Source organism: Suncus etruscus, chromosome 7, assembly GCF_024139225.1.
Source record: "Suncus etruscus isolate mSunEtr1 chromosome 7, mSunEtr1.pri.cur, whole genome shotgun sequence".
Lineage (NCBI taxonomy): Eukaryota > Metazoa > Chordata > Mammalia > Eulipotyphla > Soricidae > Suncus > Suncus etruscus.
Window position 1 is genome coordinate 40,786,530 of NC_064854.1, and position 16,661 is coordinate 40,803,190.

The following is a 16,661-nucleotide window of genomic DNA, read 5'->3' on the forward strand; positions in this document are numbered from 1 at the left end:
TAATTTTTTTATTTCTACTCAATGTTCATACGACAATTTTTTTTTTATAGAGAAACCATGATTTATAATACTGCTGCTAACAGAGTTTGAGGCACTCCAAGTTCCAAAGCTACACCCACTGCTAATGCAGGAGCCATGACAGCAAGTCTCTGTGTTTGTTCATGGTTCCCAGGTTCTTCAGTATTTTTAAGAATGAAACTAATCAGTAATGAAGATGTTTAGAGCTAGAAAATAGAAACACTTGTTAAAAATTAAAAGATAACATATTTCAGATGGGGAGAGATAATATAGGGCTATGTTAAGTATAGTTCATTTTGTGGGATTTTTTTTTATAGGAAAACTGAGTCTTTGTGATACTTGTCAAGTGACAAGAGTGTTATAAAGTGGGCTAGAGCAATAGCACAGTGGGCAGAGCATTTGCCTTGCATGTGGCCAACCCAGGTTCTCTCCCTGGCATCTCATATGGTCCCATAAGCTTGCCAGGAGCTACTTCTGAGTGCAGAGCCAGGAGTAACCTAAGCATCACCAGATATTGTCCAAAAACCAAAAAAAAAAAAAAAAAAAAAAAAAAAGGTATAAAGTATGCCAAGAGTATACAGAGAAGTCTGGTTTAGATATGCAAGGCTATTTGAGCATTTAGTTTAGGTATGACCCATTGTCTCTTAGTCTCTGGTACACCTAAGCTTTAGGGCAGAATTTATGGTTTTGGGAAATTACTAACTCCTCAGGAAGAGCCCAAGCTTTTTCAAAAATGTTTAAAATGTGATATGGAGACATCTAACATGGAACTTTTTGTAGCAGCTGGCAAGGGGAAACTGGGGCTTCCTTTTTTGCACCATTCAAGTACCTGTGTCCCTCCACCAATGTAAAGTCCCATCCCATCCCTTTGCTACACTCAATTCTGAAGGTAGACTCTCAGAGATTTTTACCATTAGTTACTTGTTATTCTCTTATGAGGTTTCTGTACATGCCACATAGCACATGCGTTTAAAATACCCACATAATAAATTATGTTGAGGATGAAGTTAACAGCAAATTGGATAAGTTATTAAGTGTAACAATTGCCCCCACAATTTCACTGGGAAAACTCTTCCCAGTGTGAAAATCAAAATACCTGAGATAATATTTCAAAACTAACTCACTTTATTACACCAGCGTGGGGCTCCATGTCCCTGCTGAGTGACCAGGTAGCTGAACTTCCTCTATTAATTCACCATAGAAGTGAATTCATGTTCATATCTGTAAGCACTTAAGACCTCCTTTCCTTTTAATTATTGGTCCATTACCATTTGCTGCTTCTAATTGCAGGATGGTTTCAAATGTGATGGAAAAACAAAACATCAAAATCCTAAGAAGCGGAAAAATTAGAAAGGTTTAACTCCTCTCCAATTCCCTGGGCACATAAGATTTTTTCTTGCTATGTTTGTGTGATGCCAGGGTAGAAGCTCAGGTCTTGGCTCCACTGCCCTCATGGCTTCCTCATCCTGGGGTTTTGTCCTCAGGAAAGAACAGCGCTTACCCATTGTGGTTTCAGTTGAGATTTACATAAAAGCACTTAAAGCTAAGTCCTGCACAAGCTCTATAAATCAGCCATCATTTTTACACACATCAGCTCTCACATGCATGGCATATTTGCATTGTGGTAAATGATTGTTTCCATGGGAACTTAACTGTTAGATTTTTCAGGCTCTTACCCCACTGTTTTATTTTCTTGGGGAAAAAATGCATAGGCTATGATTTTGATTCTTTCCTTTGCATCAACATGAGTATTTCATTTTCTGCCCTGGGCAGTTTACCTAAGATTTATTTTATTTTTTTTTTATTTTTACAAATGGTTTTATAGTTCTGGTATTGTCAGTGAGTCTTAGGCAAATGTGAAGGGGACCCTGTTCTGAGTTCTCAGATCCTATTACTTCAGGGCATCTGCTTTCTGTGCATAAGGAAAAAGTGGGGGTGGGTGTGAAAGAGCTGAATGCCTGTGAAATTGTGTTGCAAAACTGTTTCTGGAAATCAAATAATTTCCCCTATTATCCATTCACTGTGGGTGGGGGGAACTGTCTGACCCAAATATGCCCTTCTTTGGGGAAAAAAAATTATTTTAAAGCAACACATTTTTGTTTCAATAAAAAATGCTGAGATATTGAAAGATTTTATTTATAACTTGAATACTACATAAGATCCATGATCTATAGCCATGTTAGTATAGAACTAAGCCATGGTGAAGAATTACAAATAAATAATGTGATTCTAAACATACTTGTAGCCATGAGACAACAAGTAATAAGAAATGTTGAATTAGTTTCATAATTTGTGTTTCATTTTAGACTATCATGTTCAAAACTGCCCGTTTCACAAGTCTCAAATATTCCAAAAGGTCTGATTGTTGGTTTATTTTTCACTAATGGCTGTTGGAATCCAGTGTAATAGAGGTCCCGTGTCAATGGGAAACACCCATATTATTCATGATTATATGTTATATTGGATAGAGCAGCTCTGGCTTCTGTCTCCTTTTAACCATCCCAGAAAGAGCTAGGAGCTTTTGCTAAGAGATGGGATTGGAGGAACCAGAGACATAGTACAGAGGGTGAAGTGCTTACCCGGGTTCAATTCCCAGTACCATATATGGCTCTTGCTTGTTTAGGTGACTAGAGAAAGTATAGCTGGTATTTTCCTTGCATACGGCTGACCATGGTTCAATCCCTGGCACTATAGATGGTTCCTCAAGCTTTACCAGGAGTGACTCCTGAGCACAGATTCAGGAGTAAGCTCTAAACATAGCTGAATGTTGCTTAAAAATAAAATAAAATAAATAAATAATAAAAGCTTAGTTTTGAAGTGTAGTCAAGATATGGATCCAGGGACTTATATTCCCATCGGAGGTTTCTTTAGGGTCTTGTTTCCTCTGCAGGCTCTAGAATTCATTATAGAATTGATGCTGATCTTTCACTTCTGTTGATGACAGAATAAAGGACAAAAGTTTAACTTCATGGAACTGGAGAGATGGTAGAGTGGATAAGGTGTTTACCTTGCATATAGCCAATGTAGATTTAATCCCAACACCCCGTATGGCCCACTTAATCTGCCAGAAATGATTCCCTAAGTACAGAGCCAGGAGTAAGCCCTGAGCACAACCATGTATGGCCCCAAAATAAAAGTAAGAGATTGAAATCAAGGGTAGAACTAATAAAAGTCTTGAAAGCAAAACAGGATGCTATTGAATTTTTGTGGTAGAAAACAGCCTGGCATCAGGGTTGAAAATAAATTGCTGGGGGCTGATGGGGAAAGGAAAGAGAAATTGGAGTCAGAGGGGCTAATTAGGAGGTTAGTTTATTCATTCCCAGGAGCTTGTGGGTAGCATAAACTCAGACAACTGATGAGGATAGAGAAAGGAACAAACTCAAGGGAGAGTTCAGTGGTCGAAGGAGCATGTGCTGTGTTGGATTCTCCCTGGAGAAAACTGGGATGTCTGGACACATAATGGCAGTAACAAGAGGGTTCAGTGATCTTGGAAGCAGTGCTTTTATGTATCAGGTGAATGAAGCCGCAGCGACAAGCAAAGGTGATGTGCTATAACAGTACGGGGAAATGTCTGACAGCACAGAGAAGAGAAACTTTTCCCCAGGGGCCTGCTGAGGATGTGGGAACTTTCCAACTCAGCGGGACAGCCCCCCCCACCCCCACCTGTTCTTTAGCATCTGATGAAGGCCCTGGGGAAGGTAACATGCTGGGAAGCTTCCTCAGCTCCTCTGTGGCAGATGAAAGAGATGTTTTGCAAATTCTGAGCTGCCAAGCATTCTCCTGACACTGACAACAATCAGCTTTCTTTTTCTTTGGCAGAAAAATCCTTACTGCATTTCTCTGGTGACCTTAGCATTTAGGCCTTCTGCCAATTAAGACCTTTGCCTCCTTTCCTCATTTGCTAGAGACTGGAGACTATGAGCAAAATAGGCTCTGACCTCCTGTGCCAATAAATCCAAGGAACAAAAATGTTCTCTGCACCTCTCCCCAGAAAGACAGTTAGTGGCGATGACCTCCACTTTCTCTCTTTCTTTTTTGGGGGGTGAGGTGGCACAATCAGTGATGCTCAGGGCTTACTTCTGGTGGTATAGGACCATCTATTGTGCCAAGGATTGAACCAGTGTCAGCTGTGTGCAAAGCAAATGCCTTATCAGCTACCCTTTCTCTTTCAATTCATTTCTAAGGCCAAAAGAGATAATACAGGGTATTAGGTACTTTCCTTGTATCTGGCTGACCTCATTCTATACCAGGCACCATATGTTCCCCCTAAGCATCACCAGGGGCGAACCTTAAGCCCAGAAATCTATAGTAGTCCCAAGGACCTCTAGGCGAGCCCTATGAAAAATAAAGAAAATCTAAAATAAACTCAGTCCTGTACTGCTACAATTTTAGAACCCTTGGCATTACAATAATTATTCTAATGGCTAATATTTATAAGACAGCAACTCCATGCCATGCCTGCTGTAAGCATGTTCCCCAAGGATTAATAGAAGTTTGGCTTTACAGAACAAAGGCTGCTGCATTTAGAAGACTGAGCATCTTCCTGGAAGCAATCTCACAGATAATCTGCAGTGATGAGGATGTTTTGAGACTCAGAAGAGAAACAAACTCAGCGGGTGAGAGGTGGCTGCTGATGGGTCTCCTGGTTCTGGAGCAGCTGTGCCCATTCCTGGGATAGCAGATCACCTGGTAAAGGCCCATGAGTATTCTCAAAACAATCACAGCATTTAGAAGTTGGATGAGAAATAGGACACCCAGGTATCAGCATGACTCAGTTCACAGCCAAATACTTCACAACTTAAAAGTAAATGACATGACTGCACTGCCGATCTGATTGAATTGTTTTCATTGCCTGCTAGTAAAGATTACTATTACAAAATAATTTTTCAGGACCTGGAGCAATAGTATAGTAGGTAGAGCATTTACCTTGCATGTGGCTGACCTGGGTTCAAGTCCTGGCATCCTATATTGTCTCCCAAGCATAGCCAGAAGTGGCTAGACACCGAACCCCATGCAGGCAGAGCGAGCTTCTGGAAAGGGATGGGTCATTCTCCTCCCAGTACCATCAGCAATAAAAGCCTGGCTGTCATGACCCTTTGGTATAGAGCTGACTGTAGTTTTTTCCTTTCCTTTTCCCATAGTGCTTGAGAGACTACCAGGAGTTGATCCTGGGCCCCTTATACACAAAATAGGCACTCACCCCTCTGAGCTATCTCCTGGGTCCAGAAGTGTTGTTCATCATAGTGCAATTCAGTGCAGTGGTGGCATACATGCATAACTCCAACACCTAGAGGCCTGTATTGATGTTTCTGGACAACTCCTTTGATTAATTTTTATATATGAACCAATACCCTTGCCCCTTCTTTGTTTTTGTCATGGTTGGTCTCACTTTTGGGGTCACATACTTGTTGCAGACCCACTTGAATATTGGAGTATGCTAGGTTCGCACATGTATCATGGTACTCAGATATTCAAGCAGCAGGTCTGGGGATTGTACTTGGAAATGTTGTGTGGTTCTTGAAACAAAAGTTGTGTCTTGGTGCATGCAAGATGGGTGCTCTATTAAGCAACCACATTCCCTGTAGCTGGGTCCATAGTTTAGTCACACAACATAAGCTTGGACTTGACAGATCAGAGCAATGTTTCACTGTTGATTTGTTCTTTCTAGAAGCCCTGGAATATAAGGATATCTGGGGTATGTTGTTAATTGAATGGAATAAAACAATCAATTTATTATTTGAATAAATATCAAACCTATAAATAGAATGAGGAAGAACAAAGTGCAGGTAATTGCCAGTGTTTACATGAGGCCAGTGACTCAGGAGAAGCCCCTCCCTAACTCCTGCTGTCCACAGCTCCGCCATATTGCTGGAAAGGGGTAGGAAAGGAGAGACTGACCCCTGAAGGTGATTTCAGCTTTGTAGTCCTCTTTAAAAATCTATGGGGCAAGAGCATTAGTACAGTAGGTAGTGCTCTTGCCTTGAATATGGTCCATCTGCTTCAATCTCCAAACTCTTATATCGTCCCCCGACCCCTCCAGGAGTGATCCTTGAGCATAGAGGTAAGGGTGAGCATGAGCCCCACTGGATGTTGCTTCCAAACAAAACCAAATTATAGCTTAGGCATTAGCGTTAAGGCTATAGTATCAATTAAAAATTACTCTATCCCTCCATCATTAACATGCCCAATACCCTTTTGATTCCTGACAAGACACTGCTGACCTGCTGACACTTCTAATCCAGTCTTCTCCTCCCCCATTGCACCGTTATCAGTTTTGCATTATCATGATGAACCCCAAACCCCAAGATCAAGGGGTTTGTCAATTTGGCACTATTTATTCCCTTGGTTTATCTTTCTATGTTACACAGATAAAAGAAATATTCCAGTGTTTGTCCTTATCCCTCTTTATTTCTTTCACTTACCATGATGCCCTCTAGTTCCAACTACAATGAAGCAAACTGTAAGATATACCACAACTTCTTCATCATTTTCCACTTGATTTACCACTAAAGTACTAGTCAAAGCTACTTTATTGTTTTGACCAAACTCAACAGTGCACAGGGGCTTACTCCATCTAACTACTTGGGGGAATATATAGTGCCAGGAGTTAAATTGGGGTCTCATGTTTCAAAGCCTGCACTCTAGCTCTTTGAGTAATTTCCCTGCCTGATCACAATTTTCTTAAAAACATATCAATTTAGTCATCTCTGTTTTCTCTAAAGATAGACTGAAGAGTTGGGGGAGTTTAAACAATAGACATTTGTTTCTGACAATTCTGGAGATGAGGACATCCAAAATTAAGGTGCGGGTACTCATATTTTGGTAAGAAATCACTCTTGGACATCCAGATATCCACCTTCTACAGGCTATATCCTGTCAGGGTGTAAAGAGCCGGTCTCTTTTCCTCTCCGTTTAAGCACACTTACCCCATCATGGGGCCCCACCTACATGATCAAATCCCAACCTCAGACCCTACCTCTACATACCATCACACAAGGGGTTAGGGCTTCTACCTGGCAATGCAAATTCATTAGCCACTAACACAAATCTATCAGGCACCTGCTACAGAGATGATCTCAGTCCTACTCTACTGTGCTAATCCCAACCTCATTGCCAAATGTCAAGTACCAAAGCTCATTCTGCCAAACCCTGCCAATTATTAGACTAGCTGAGGGCCATGGGGAGGGAGCCTAAATTTATTAGAACTGTGCACATTCCAGCTGTCTTCTTGTAGTGTCCCTATGCTCTGTAGCAGTTCAGGTTCCACTCTTTGATCTGGGGCAACCTATGGCTCTCAGAACTCTGCACACATTGTGCTCTTTCTTGCAGCCATGCATTATTATCTTAGGGTTCTCATCCCCGATTGCCTGGATCCAGGAATCTCCTAACAGCAGAAAATGGTGACCTGGGTAGTTCACTACTTTGCTGCCATGTCTCTTAGTCATCACTGCAATATTCTGCTCTTTCTGCTACTCCATTATATCTGCCTTCCCATGTCTCTAGTTACTCACTGTTGTAGTTTTCCTGCTTTATTCTCTTGCCTTCCTCTGTCACAACCATGGGCAGCAACAACCTTATGGGCCCTCCTAACCTTTCAGGGTTTCTTTCAGTGACCAGCAACAGCATATCATCACCCCTTAGGTAACTGTGTTGGTATGCTGTTAGTCTGTTCATGCAGAGTTTTCTTCTTCCACTTCAGTCTCAATTTTAGGGACCCTTTTTACAGGGAGGGAACAATACTGGCACAATGCTAGGGATTCATTCCCTACAAACACTCCATCAGTCTTGGATTTATGTGCTCAAGGACTTGCTGCTTTCTTAGGTTCCAATCTTCAAGGCCCACCATTTTTGTCTAAGCCAAGGGCTCATTCCTGTCCTGTGACCCCAAAATGGTTGCAATTAGGCATGTAACCTCTTCCAGACCAAAGACATAACTGTACTTGGTGTTGGAGAAAAGTCTAATACTTCAACCAAGAGCCTTACAATTCTGGGGGATTGTCAAGCAATAAATAGTACAGCAGGTAGGGCATCTTTGTACATGGCAAGTCTGAGTTTGATCCCTGGCACTCCATATGGCCTCCTGGGCACCACCAGGAGACATTCTTGAATGCAATAATGAGTAAGGCCTGGGCACTGCTAGCTGTGCCCTCTCTCCCACACTCATTCATACACAATAAAAAAGCTTTATGATTTCCAACGCAAAGATAATTTCCTGAGAGGCATCAAGATGTTATGAGTATGAAGTCAAAACTCCTGTCATTACACATTAAAGATAGTCCAGCATGAAAGGTACTTGCCTCTTACACACCCACCCAACTTCCAACCCTGGTACTACATGTGGTCCCATAGATGCCACCAGGAGTGATTCCAAAGCACAGAGACAGGGATACAGTCTGATTATCACTAAGTATGGTCCCATCTTTCCTTCTTGGCCCCTCAATAAAACTGCCATTGACCAAGTGACCTCTGGGGGAAATCAAGTAATTTGGCCAAGTCCTAAACTGGATTTAGGAGAGAGTCTCAGTCTTTAGGGATTGCTGAATTGAGGGAGAAGTAGATGAAGAACATTTCTGCAGTAGGCAAGTGGACGTTTATCACCTCTGGAAGAAGTGTTCATCTCTAGAGATCCGTTTTGAACTGTTTCCCACTGCACCTACAGAGAAATGACTTAGGCCATACCTCAGAGCAGGATCAGCCTCTTGGTAACTAACATGTTAGCCTTTACCCACACAATTTTAGGGTTCCTTTAAATTAATTCTTTTTTTTTTCTTTTTGAGCCATACCCGGTGACACTCGGGGGGTTACTCCTGGCTATGTGCTCAGAAATCGCTCCTGGCTTGGGGGACTATATGGAATGCCAGGAGATAGAATCTTGGTCTGTCCTACGTTAGCAAGTGCCTACTGCTTGCACAACTACTCCGGCCCCTAAATTCATTCTTGATTTAAGTTTGGACACTGAAGAAACTTCTATAAATTTGTACATTGATTTGGTTCACATTTTTTTTTGAAAAAATGTCTGTCTTTGTTAGTTTTCGCTTTTTATCTTTTTTTTTTTTGTTTTGTTTTTTGTTTGTTTTTGGGCCACACCCGGCAGTGCTCAGGGGTTACTCCTGGCTGTCTGCTCAGAAATAGCTCCTGGCAGGCACGGGGGACCATATGGGACACCAGGATTTGAACCAACCACCTTTGGTCCTGGATCGGCTGCTTGCAAGGCAAACACCACTGTGCTATCTCTCCGGGCCCCTTGGTTCACATTTTTAACTAGAGTAACAAGACAACAAAATAATTCCTGGCTACATTAAGAGAAGGAATTTTTGATACATCCATTGCTTCTTAGCCTTCAGATAGCCTGTCTGTGCTGGTATTATTACTCTCTCCTGCTTCCCCTTTTCCAGATCTTGAGGGTCAGTCAAGACACTTTACCCAAGACCACACAGGTAAAAAGTTGGTAGAGGAGATGCAAACTCAAGTTGGCCTGGCCTAGTACAATGCTTCCACCATTAGCCCAGGGTGCCTCCACCAGGAAAAACAAGAGACTGGAAAAGGAGAACAAACACCTATAGATGAAACTTGCCATGTAGGGAGTCATTTCAGAACCTTACACACAATACAGAATAAACAGTTGGCTTAGAGGGAGAAGAGACTGGTGTTTTGTATTCTGAAGTATTGTATTTTGGGACCAAAGAGATAGAACAATGAGTAGGGCATTTGCCTTGTGCTTACCTCATACAAGTTCCATCCATTGCACCTCACATGCCCCCCAAGTCCTGCCAGAAAGGACCTCAAAGCTTAAGAGAGTCAGAGGTAAGCTTTGAGCACCACCCAGTATGGCTTCTAAACAAACAAATATAAAAATGGTTCTTTTAAAGTAAACATTAAAACACACTGTTCTTGCTAACTTGGAAGAAAAAAAAAAGATGAAAATGGCAGCCGTTGTGCACAGTTAATGTGCATGGCTGGTCCTTGGAGACCTTGGAAGATGAGGGGAACGCTAACCCGCAGCTAAGGGCGACTCAGAGGAATCTCCAGGCCACTGCATCCGAATCCCACCCCAGCCCCACCCTGTTCCATTCTGGACGTGACGTTTTCATCCCAGAGCTTCTACAATTCAGCTATTTTAAGATATACACATAAGGAGCATATTCAAATTTCTGCCTCGACCCTCTTTATAGGTGACACCCGATTCCTTCTAACACCCTCTCTACCTTGGCACCATCCTCAATCTCCAGCGCCATCCCACTCGGGAGCTGCTGCGTCGTTGGGGACCAGGCGGCTGTAGACCCATTGTGAAGTCGCCTAAGCGTCACAGTTGACTCTAGCAGGGATCGGAGGGCGGGTGCCTGTCCGTGGCACCTCTCGGAGGCCTTGGGGGCCTGACTCAGAGTAGCATGGATGGCTTTGGCCACTTGTCCCCACCGCCGTGCAGGGAGGCCCCGGAGCCACGGCGTCCCAGAGTTCGCGCGTCGTCTGCGCGGTCGAGGAGGCCGGGGGCGCCCCTGGACCCCACACTGTGCTGTTGGACCAAGACTGGGGTGACGGATCAGAGCGAGGAGGCCCCGTCCTGGTCTGCCCGGCGCCGTTCACCCTCCAGCCAGCGGCCTCGGCGGCGCCGCCGCTCCCACGTCTCGCCCAGGGAGAGTCACAGCTTCACCGACTTGTCCCGGAGGCCGTCGGCGGAGCGCGCCAAGAAGCACCGCGCCTGCAGCCGGCGCATGGACGATGCCTGGCGGGAGACGAGGCCCAGGCCGCCGTTGCCGCAGGGCAGCCAGCACAGCCCCTCTTGGCTCTCCCCTAGCCAGCTGCGATCCCAGCAACCGCAGCCCTGCCCCAAGTATACCCGAGTCCCCAGAGATTCGCCCTCTCCACCAGGCCCCGAAGCCTCTTACACCTCCTTGACCGGCGCCTTGGAGGCAGAAAAGAAGCCCGGTGGGGATAAGTGGGCAGTGCGAGTCTGCAGAGGTCTGGATCGCTGTTCTCTTTCCTCCATCCTCACCGACAAGTCTTCTGCACCCTCCCAGGAGGGCAGAGTGCTCCCCGCTTTTGAGTGCTCCCGGAAAAGAGCGTCAACAGACAGCCAATGCTCTCAGCATTCCATGTCCAGCAAGGACACGCAGGTCCTCAAGAGTCAGCTGGAAGAGGCCATCGTATCCTCGAGGGATGAGAAGATTGTGGCCCTGGTGCTCAGCCGGCTCAAGAAGGCCCAGAAGATGCGCGAGCTGCAGCAGCAGACGGCAGTAGCATGGGAGGAACTGAAAGCTTCGGACCACCAGGTCCAGAAGACACTGGAGAAGGAGCGGCAGCTATTGCTGCAGCAGAGCCAAGATCAGTGGCAGCGTGCAAAGGAGCCGCGCAAGGCTTTGCTCAAGCGGGAAACGCGTGTTCGCCGCCAGGACCGCTGTTCTCACCATGCAGGGCAGCAAGATGAACAGCAGAAGTTGCAACTGGAGGAGAAGCAGTGCCTGGAGAGAACCAGCCCCCAAGATCTGCTGAGATTGCGCCAGGAGAAGCTGAGCAGGGCCAGCGCCCAAGACCTGCTGAGACCACCCAATGAAAAGTTGGGCAGGACCAGCACCCAGAACCTGGTGAGCCAGCGGCTGGAACAGCTGCAGAGGAACCGCAGCCTGGCGGAGCATAGGAAGCTTTGCCAAGAGCAGCGCTTGCAGGAGCAAGAGAAAATGCTGCAGGGCGTTCGCGAGTTCAGCAACCTGCAGCTACAAACGAGGCTAGAGCAGGCCAGTCAGAGGAAAAACCTGTACACGTTGGAGGGGCAAAAGAAGCTACAGGAAACCAATACCAGTTCCCTGGTCAACTACCAGGCCCGGAAGGTCCTCATGGACTGCCAGGCCAAAGCAGAGGAGTTGCTCAGGAAGCTGTCCCTGGAACAAAGTTGCCAGAGGTCCCAAGACCTCCATCGGAACCTGATGAAGGAGCGTCAAAGAGAGCTGCAGGAGAGAGTCCAGAGGGAGGAGGAACAGTTCCAACAGGTCAAATGTCGCGCCCAGGAGTTTGAGGACCAAAAGAAGGCTCAGAAGCAACTGCTGATGGAGCTGGCCAACCAGAAGATCCGCCGGGCCCGGACCACGGTGCATAGAAACATCCAGAACAAAGCACAGCATGTTCGTGATCTCAACATCCAGCGGGAGAAGAACCACCACGTCCTGAAGCTGAAAGCCGAGAAGGAGGAGAAGTGCCACATTGAGGGTATCAAGGAAGCCATTCGGAAAAAGGAACAGAAGATAGAGCAGATCTCCCGACAGAAAGAGGCCGCCTTGGAACAGCTGCAAAGGAGCTCAAAGGCCCTGCGGAGAGAAGGAGACAGCACTGCTCAACGCTGTAGCTTCTTTAGCCCAAAGGTGCAGGAGACACAGTTATGTGCTTGTCAGCATAGAGACTACTGAGAAGTCTGGTGACAAATAGCTCCAGCCCAACAGGCCAGAGAGAGATGTGGCAGGGTGATTCATTTTATAACCTGATTATAATTGAGCATTGATTTTTTTTAAATATATATAAAATCACTGCAATTTCCTCTTATGAACTCGCTTATTGATTTGCTTGGATGGATCAAAGTGTTGGAGATGGAAAATTGGGAGTTTTAAGGAAGTGATTTGCCTTGGTAAACTTTTATTTTTACAGGAAAGATTCATTTAGGTCTTGAGTCACCTTCAATACATGGAACAGGCATATTGGAAGAAGCAGGAAACATTTCTAGTTAGGAGACAAGAACGATGACATGACTTAGTAAGGTTTTCTGTGTCCTAGAACTAAGGGTAGGTAAGGTATGAAATGCCTGTCTGAACTATACAAAGATAAAAGAAATCTGGAGCCAGAGGAATAGTAGTATGGCAGGTAAAAGAAACTTAGCCAACCTGTTAACCTGATACAGCATGTGGTTCTCTAAGTACTTTTAGGGGTGATCCCTGACCACAGAGACAGTAGTAAGCCCTGAGCACACTGTTGAGGATGGCCCAAAATCAAGTGAAAGAAAAATCTCCAGGGTGGTGAGGAAGTCCATGTCTGGGGTGAGATGATTGGGACACACCACCATGTACCCAAATGCTTGTATCCTCTCTCCTGTACTAGCCATGCAGTCCCTGGGAGAGGAAACTCTGTGTGTTCATAAGGCTTTGTATAAGGAAACGTACCTATTTAGCCTGACATTTTTTACAAACACAAAACCCTTCTTTTGGGGGATCATGTCTTAGATCTGGGGCTCTGTTATATTTTTGGAAATAAATCTCTCCACTTCCTTGCAGGCTGGATACACTCTGGGCTTCCATGATGTGTTGATAATAGTATTGTTAGCCGAGGGACCGGCCACTCTGTAAGAGGCTGGCTGAGAGCACATTATATCTATTGGGTCTGATTCTCAAGCTCCTTCTTGCCTTTCCTATGTAGCCATGTGGAACGAAATGCTACTGAAATCTTCCTTTCCCCCTCTGTTTCTCCTTCGTCTCTTCTGAAGGAGGTTTTCAATGGCATTCTGTCTACCCACATGTGTCTAATTAACCTAACTAGGATCCAAAAAATATATAACTAAGCATGATTCAATAGCATGACATTTTAAAATCAGGAGCCAGACAAGGAGTAGAGTTTAATTCATCACATTTCAAAGTCCCTACTGAACAATTCTACAGTCTTTAAAAGAAAAAAAAAAGTCAAGTATTTTCTAAGAAAGGGGCCCCTCATCTAACCTTACAAAGAAAAGTAGAATAAACCTCATAGGAAGAGATAAGACTTTTCTTTGGTTATTTGCAGGTCGTACTTGGTGTTGCTGAGGTATCACTCTTGGCAATCCTCTGGAAACTATATGCAGCTCTGGGGAATTGAGCCAGGGTCAATATCATATAAGGAGGCAATCCTGGAGAGTTAACCAGACCAGACCAGTCAGTCAGTACCTGGAGAGGTGGGCCCAGACACAGCAAGAAGGCTCTACTCCACAGTCAGGCATTACTTCTAGTAAATGAGCCCCTAGCACAACACATTAAAAAAAATATAACCACACTGCAAAGGTCATAATAGAGAAGCAATACAGAGCATTGCCATGTTCAATGAAGATGAAGGCTCTGAGGTCTCAACTAGTGTTAGTCACCTATATAGCCTCTCTGATTAGGACTTTAAAGAGTAAATGTGGAAGATGTTCAAAGATCTCAAACTATGGAATGAACAGCCAGTAAGACTCAAGAGGTTATGAGAGTAGAAATTATATCTTTCTTGCCTAATTGCTATGGCAAGTACTTCCAGTTTTGTATTGAATAAAAGTGAGACTGGGCAATTTTGTCTTGTGCCAGACCTCAGAGAAAAGACATCTCCCCCCCCCACACACACACACACTGAATATGTTTGTTGTGGCCATGTAGTAAATATTTTTTACTATATCAAAGAAAATTTCTTCAATTTCCATCTTTTTGAGAGTTTTATCATAAGAGTGCTGGATTTTTTCAAATTCTCTGTATCTATGAGTATTAACATGATTTTTATTTTTATTTATATGTATGATGTTAATTGACTTGTGTGTGTTTAACCATCTCTGCATCCACAAGTTGGCTTTTTCTTGGTCAGGTTGCATAATCTTTTTTGATGAATAGTTCAATTCTATTTGCTTGTATTTTGTTGAGGATCTTTGCATCTGTGTTCATCAGGTATATTGGCAGGTAATTCTCTTTGTGTCTGATGGTGGGTCTCTAGTTTTGGGATTAGAATGATATTAGCTTCATAGAAACTGGGAGTATTTGTTTCTTCAATTTCCTGATGGCCTTGAAAAATATTGGCAGTAGGTCCTCTTTAAAGGTCAGAAATAATTTAATAATGAACCTATCGGGGCCTGGCTTTTTATTTTGGGATAGCCCTTTCTGACCATTTTATTTTCCTTTGTGAAAACTCTGTTCAGATATTTCAAATCATTTTGGCTCACCATGGGAGGTTATAGAAGTCTAATAATGTATCCATTATATCTAGGTTCTCTAGTTTTGTGACATAAATCTTCTCAAAGTAATATCCGATTATCCTTTGAATTTCTGTGGTGTCTGTTGTGATATCTACCCATTCATTTACTATTCAGTTTATTAGGGTTCTCTTTCTTTGTGATTCTTTCCAATGATTTATTGATCTTGTTTATTTTTTTCAAAGAACCAACTTTTGGGGGGAGGGACACATCTGGTGACATTCAGGGGTTACCCCTGGCTATGCACTCAGAAATCACTCCTGGCTTGGGGTCCATCTAGGATGCCAGGGAATCGAACCACAGTCCATCCTAGGCTAGTGCAGGCAAATCTTACCATTTGCACCACCACTCTGGCCTCCAATTCTTGCTTTTATTGATCTTTTAGGTTGTATTTTGAGTTTTTAATTTATTAAATTCTGCTGAGTATTATCATTTCCTTCCTCCTATCTGCTTTCATCTCATTTTACTGATCATTTTCCAATTAAGCTATACCATTAAGCTTTTTATGTATGCTCTTTTTTCCTTCCTGAAGAATTCTTGCAAAACTATAAATTTTCCTCTTAATACTACTTTTTCTATGTCCCATAAATTCTAATAGTCTGTATCCTCATTCCCATTTATTTCCAGGATATTTTGATTTCCTCTTTGACTTTGTCTCTGAATTCAGTTGTGAGCTGTTTAATTTCCAGATGTTATTTCTCTATTTCTGTTAGTAATTACTTCTATTTCAATGCATCAAGGTCTGAAAAGATAGTTAGATACAATTTATTTCCTCTTGATTTCATGGAGGTATGTTTTGTGGCTCAGCATATGGTCTATCTTGGAGAATGTTCCATGTACGCTGGAGAGAAATGTGTATTTGGCTTTTGAGGGATGAAAAGTCAACACCCTCACTTCTATTTCTTCCTTCTAAACCAGTATAACCTTGTTGAGTTTTAGCCTGGTTGATCTATCAAGCGGTGACAGAGCAGGGTTGAAGTCTCCAACTACTATAATGAATCAGGGCCAATCCCATCACCAGTGTCAACTTCTGTTGCAAGTCAGCCCCTGAAGAGGTTGACTGATGGAGGGATGGAGGATGAGGTCTTTCTCCTCCAGCTCGAAGCATGGGTCTGCCACCCTGTTCAGCCGGCGGTTCTGAGGTGAAGCGGCAGGTAAATAGCTCGCAGTCAGGCTTGTGGAAATATTAGCTTTATTCAGTGGACAAGACTGAAGTCCAAAGCTTCAGCATCAGTTCCAGCCAAAAGCCCCTCGCCTTCCATGGACCCTTGTTTTTATCCCCCAGAATCAGGTACCACCCAATGGTGGGAGCAGAATCAGGTACCACCCTAGGGTGGAGGCAGAATGCCAGGTCACATCCTAGAGTAGGGCATAATCACCAATCAGGGTAGGGTCAGTAAGATAATAATCCCATAAAATGTTTACATACACAACAAACTTCCCTCAACTAATATTTCCAGAGTGCATCCCAACCACCACGCCCTCTTCCCCAACCTGCCGGTATAACAGGCCCATTTTAAGTTTAGATTGTTAGAGTCTGGGTTTCTTGATTCCATTGTTGTTGAATTTGTCTTCAATATTAAGTCCTGTACTTTTTTTGAGCTCTACTAATGTATCTGAGATCACTTGGCCCCTGGCCCCCATCCTTTCATATTTCTGCTTCTTCTCCACTCATTTCTTTCTCCTCACTATATTTGGGGGC

At 43.8% G+C, this 16,661-nt stretch overlaps 1 protein-coding gene across 1 annotated transcript; it reads left to right on the top strand.

The window, feature by feature from the left end:
• Window positions 1-10,406: 10,406 nt before the first annotated feature.
• Window positions 10,407-12,416, top strand: CCDC185 (coiled-coil domain containing 185). The gene is made up of 2 exons (XM_049777550.1): window positions 10,407-11,396; window positions 11,523-12,416. Exons 1-2 carry the CDS (start codon window positions 10,407-10,409, stop codon window positions 12,414-12,416), a joined length of 1,884 nt encoding a protein of 627 aa, XP_049633507.1.
• The last annotated feature ends 4,245 nt before the right edge of the window (window positions 12,417-16,661 follow it).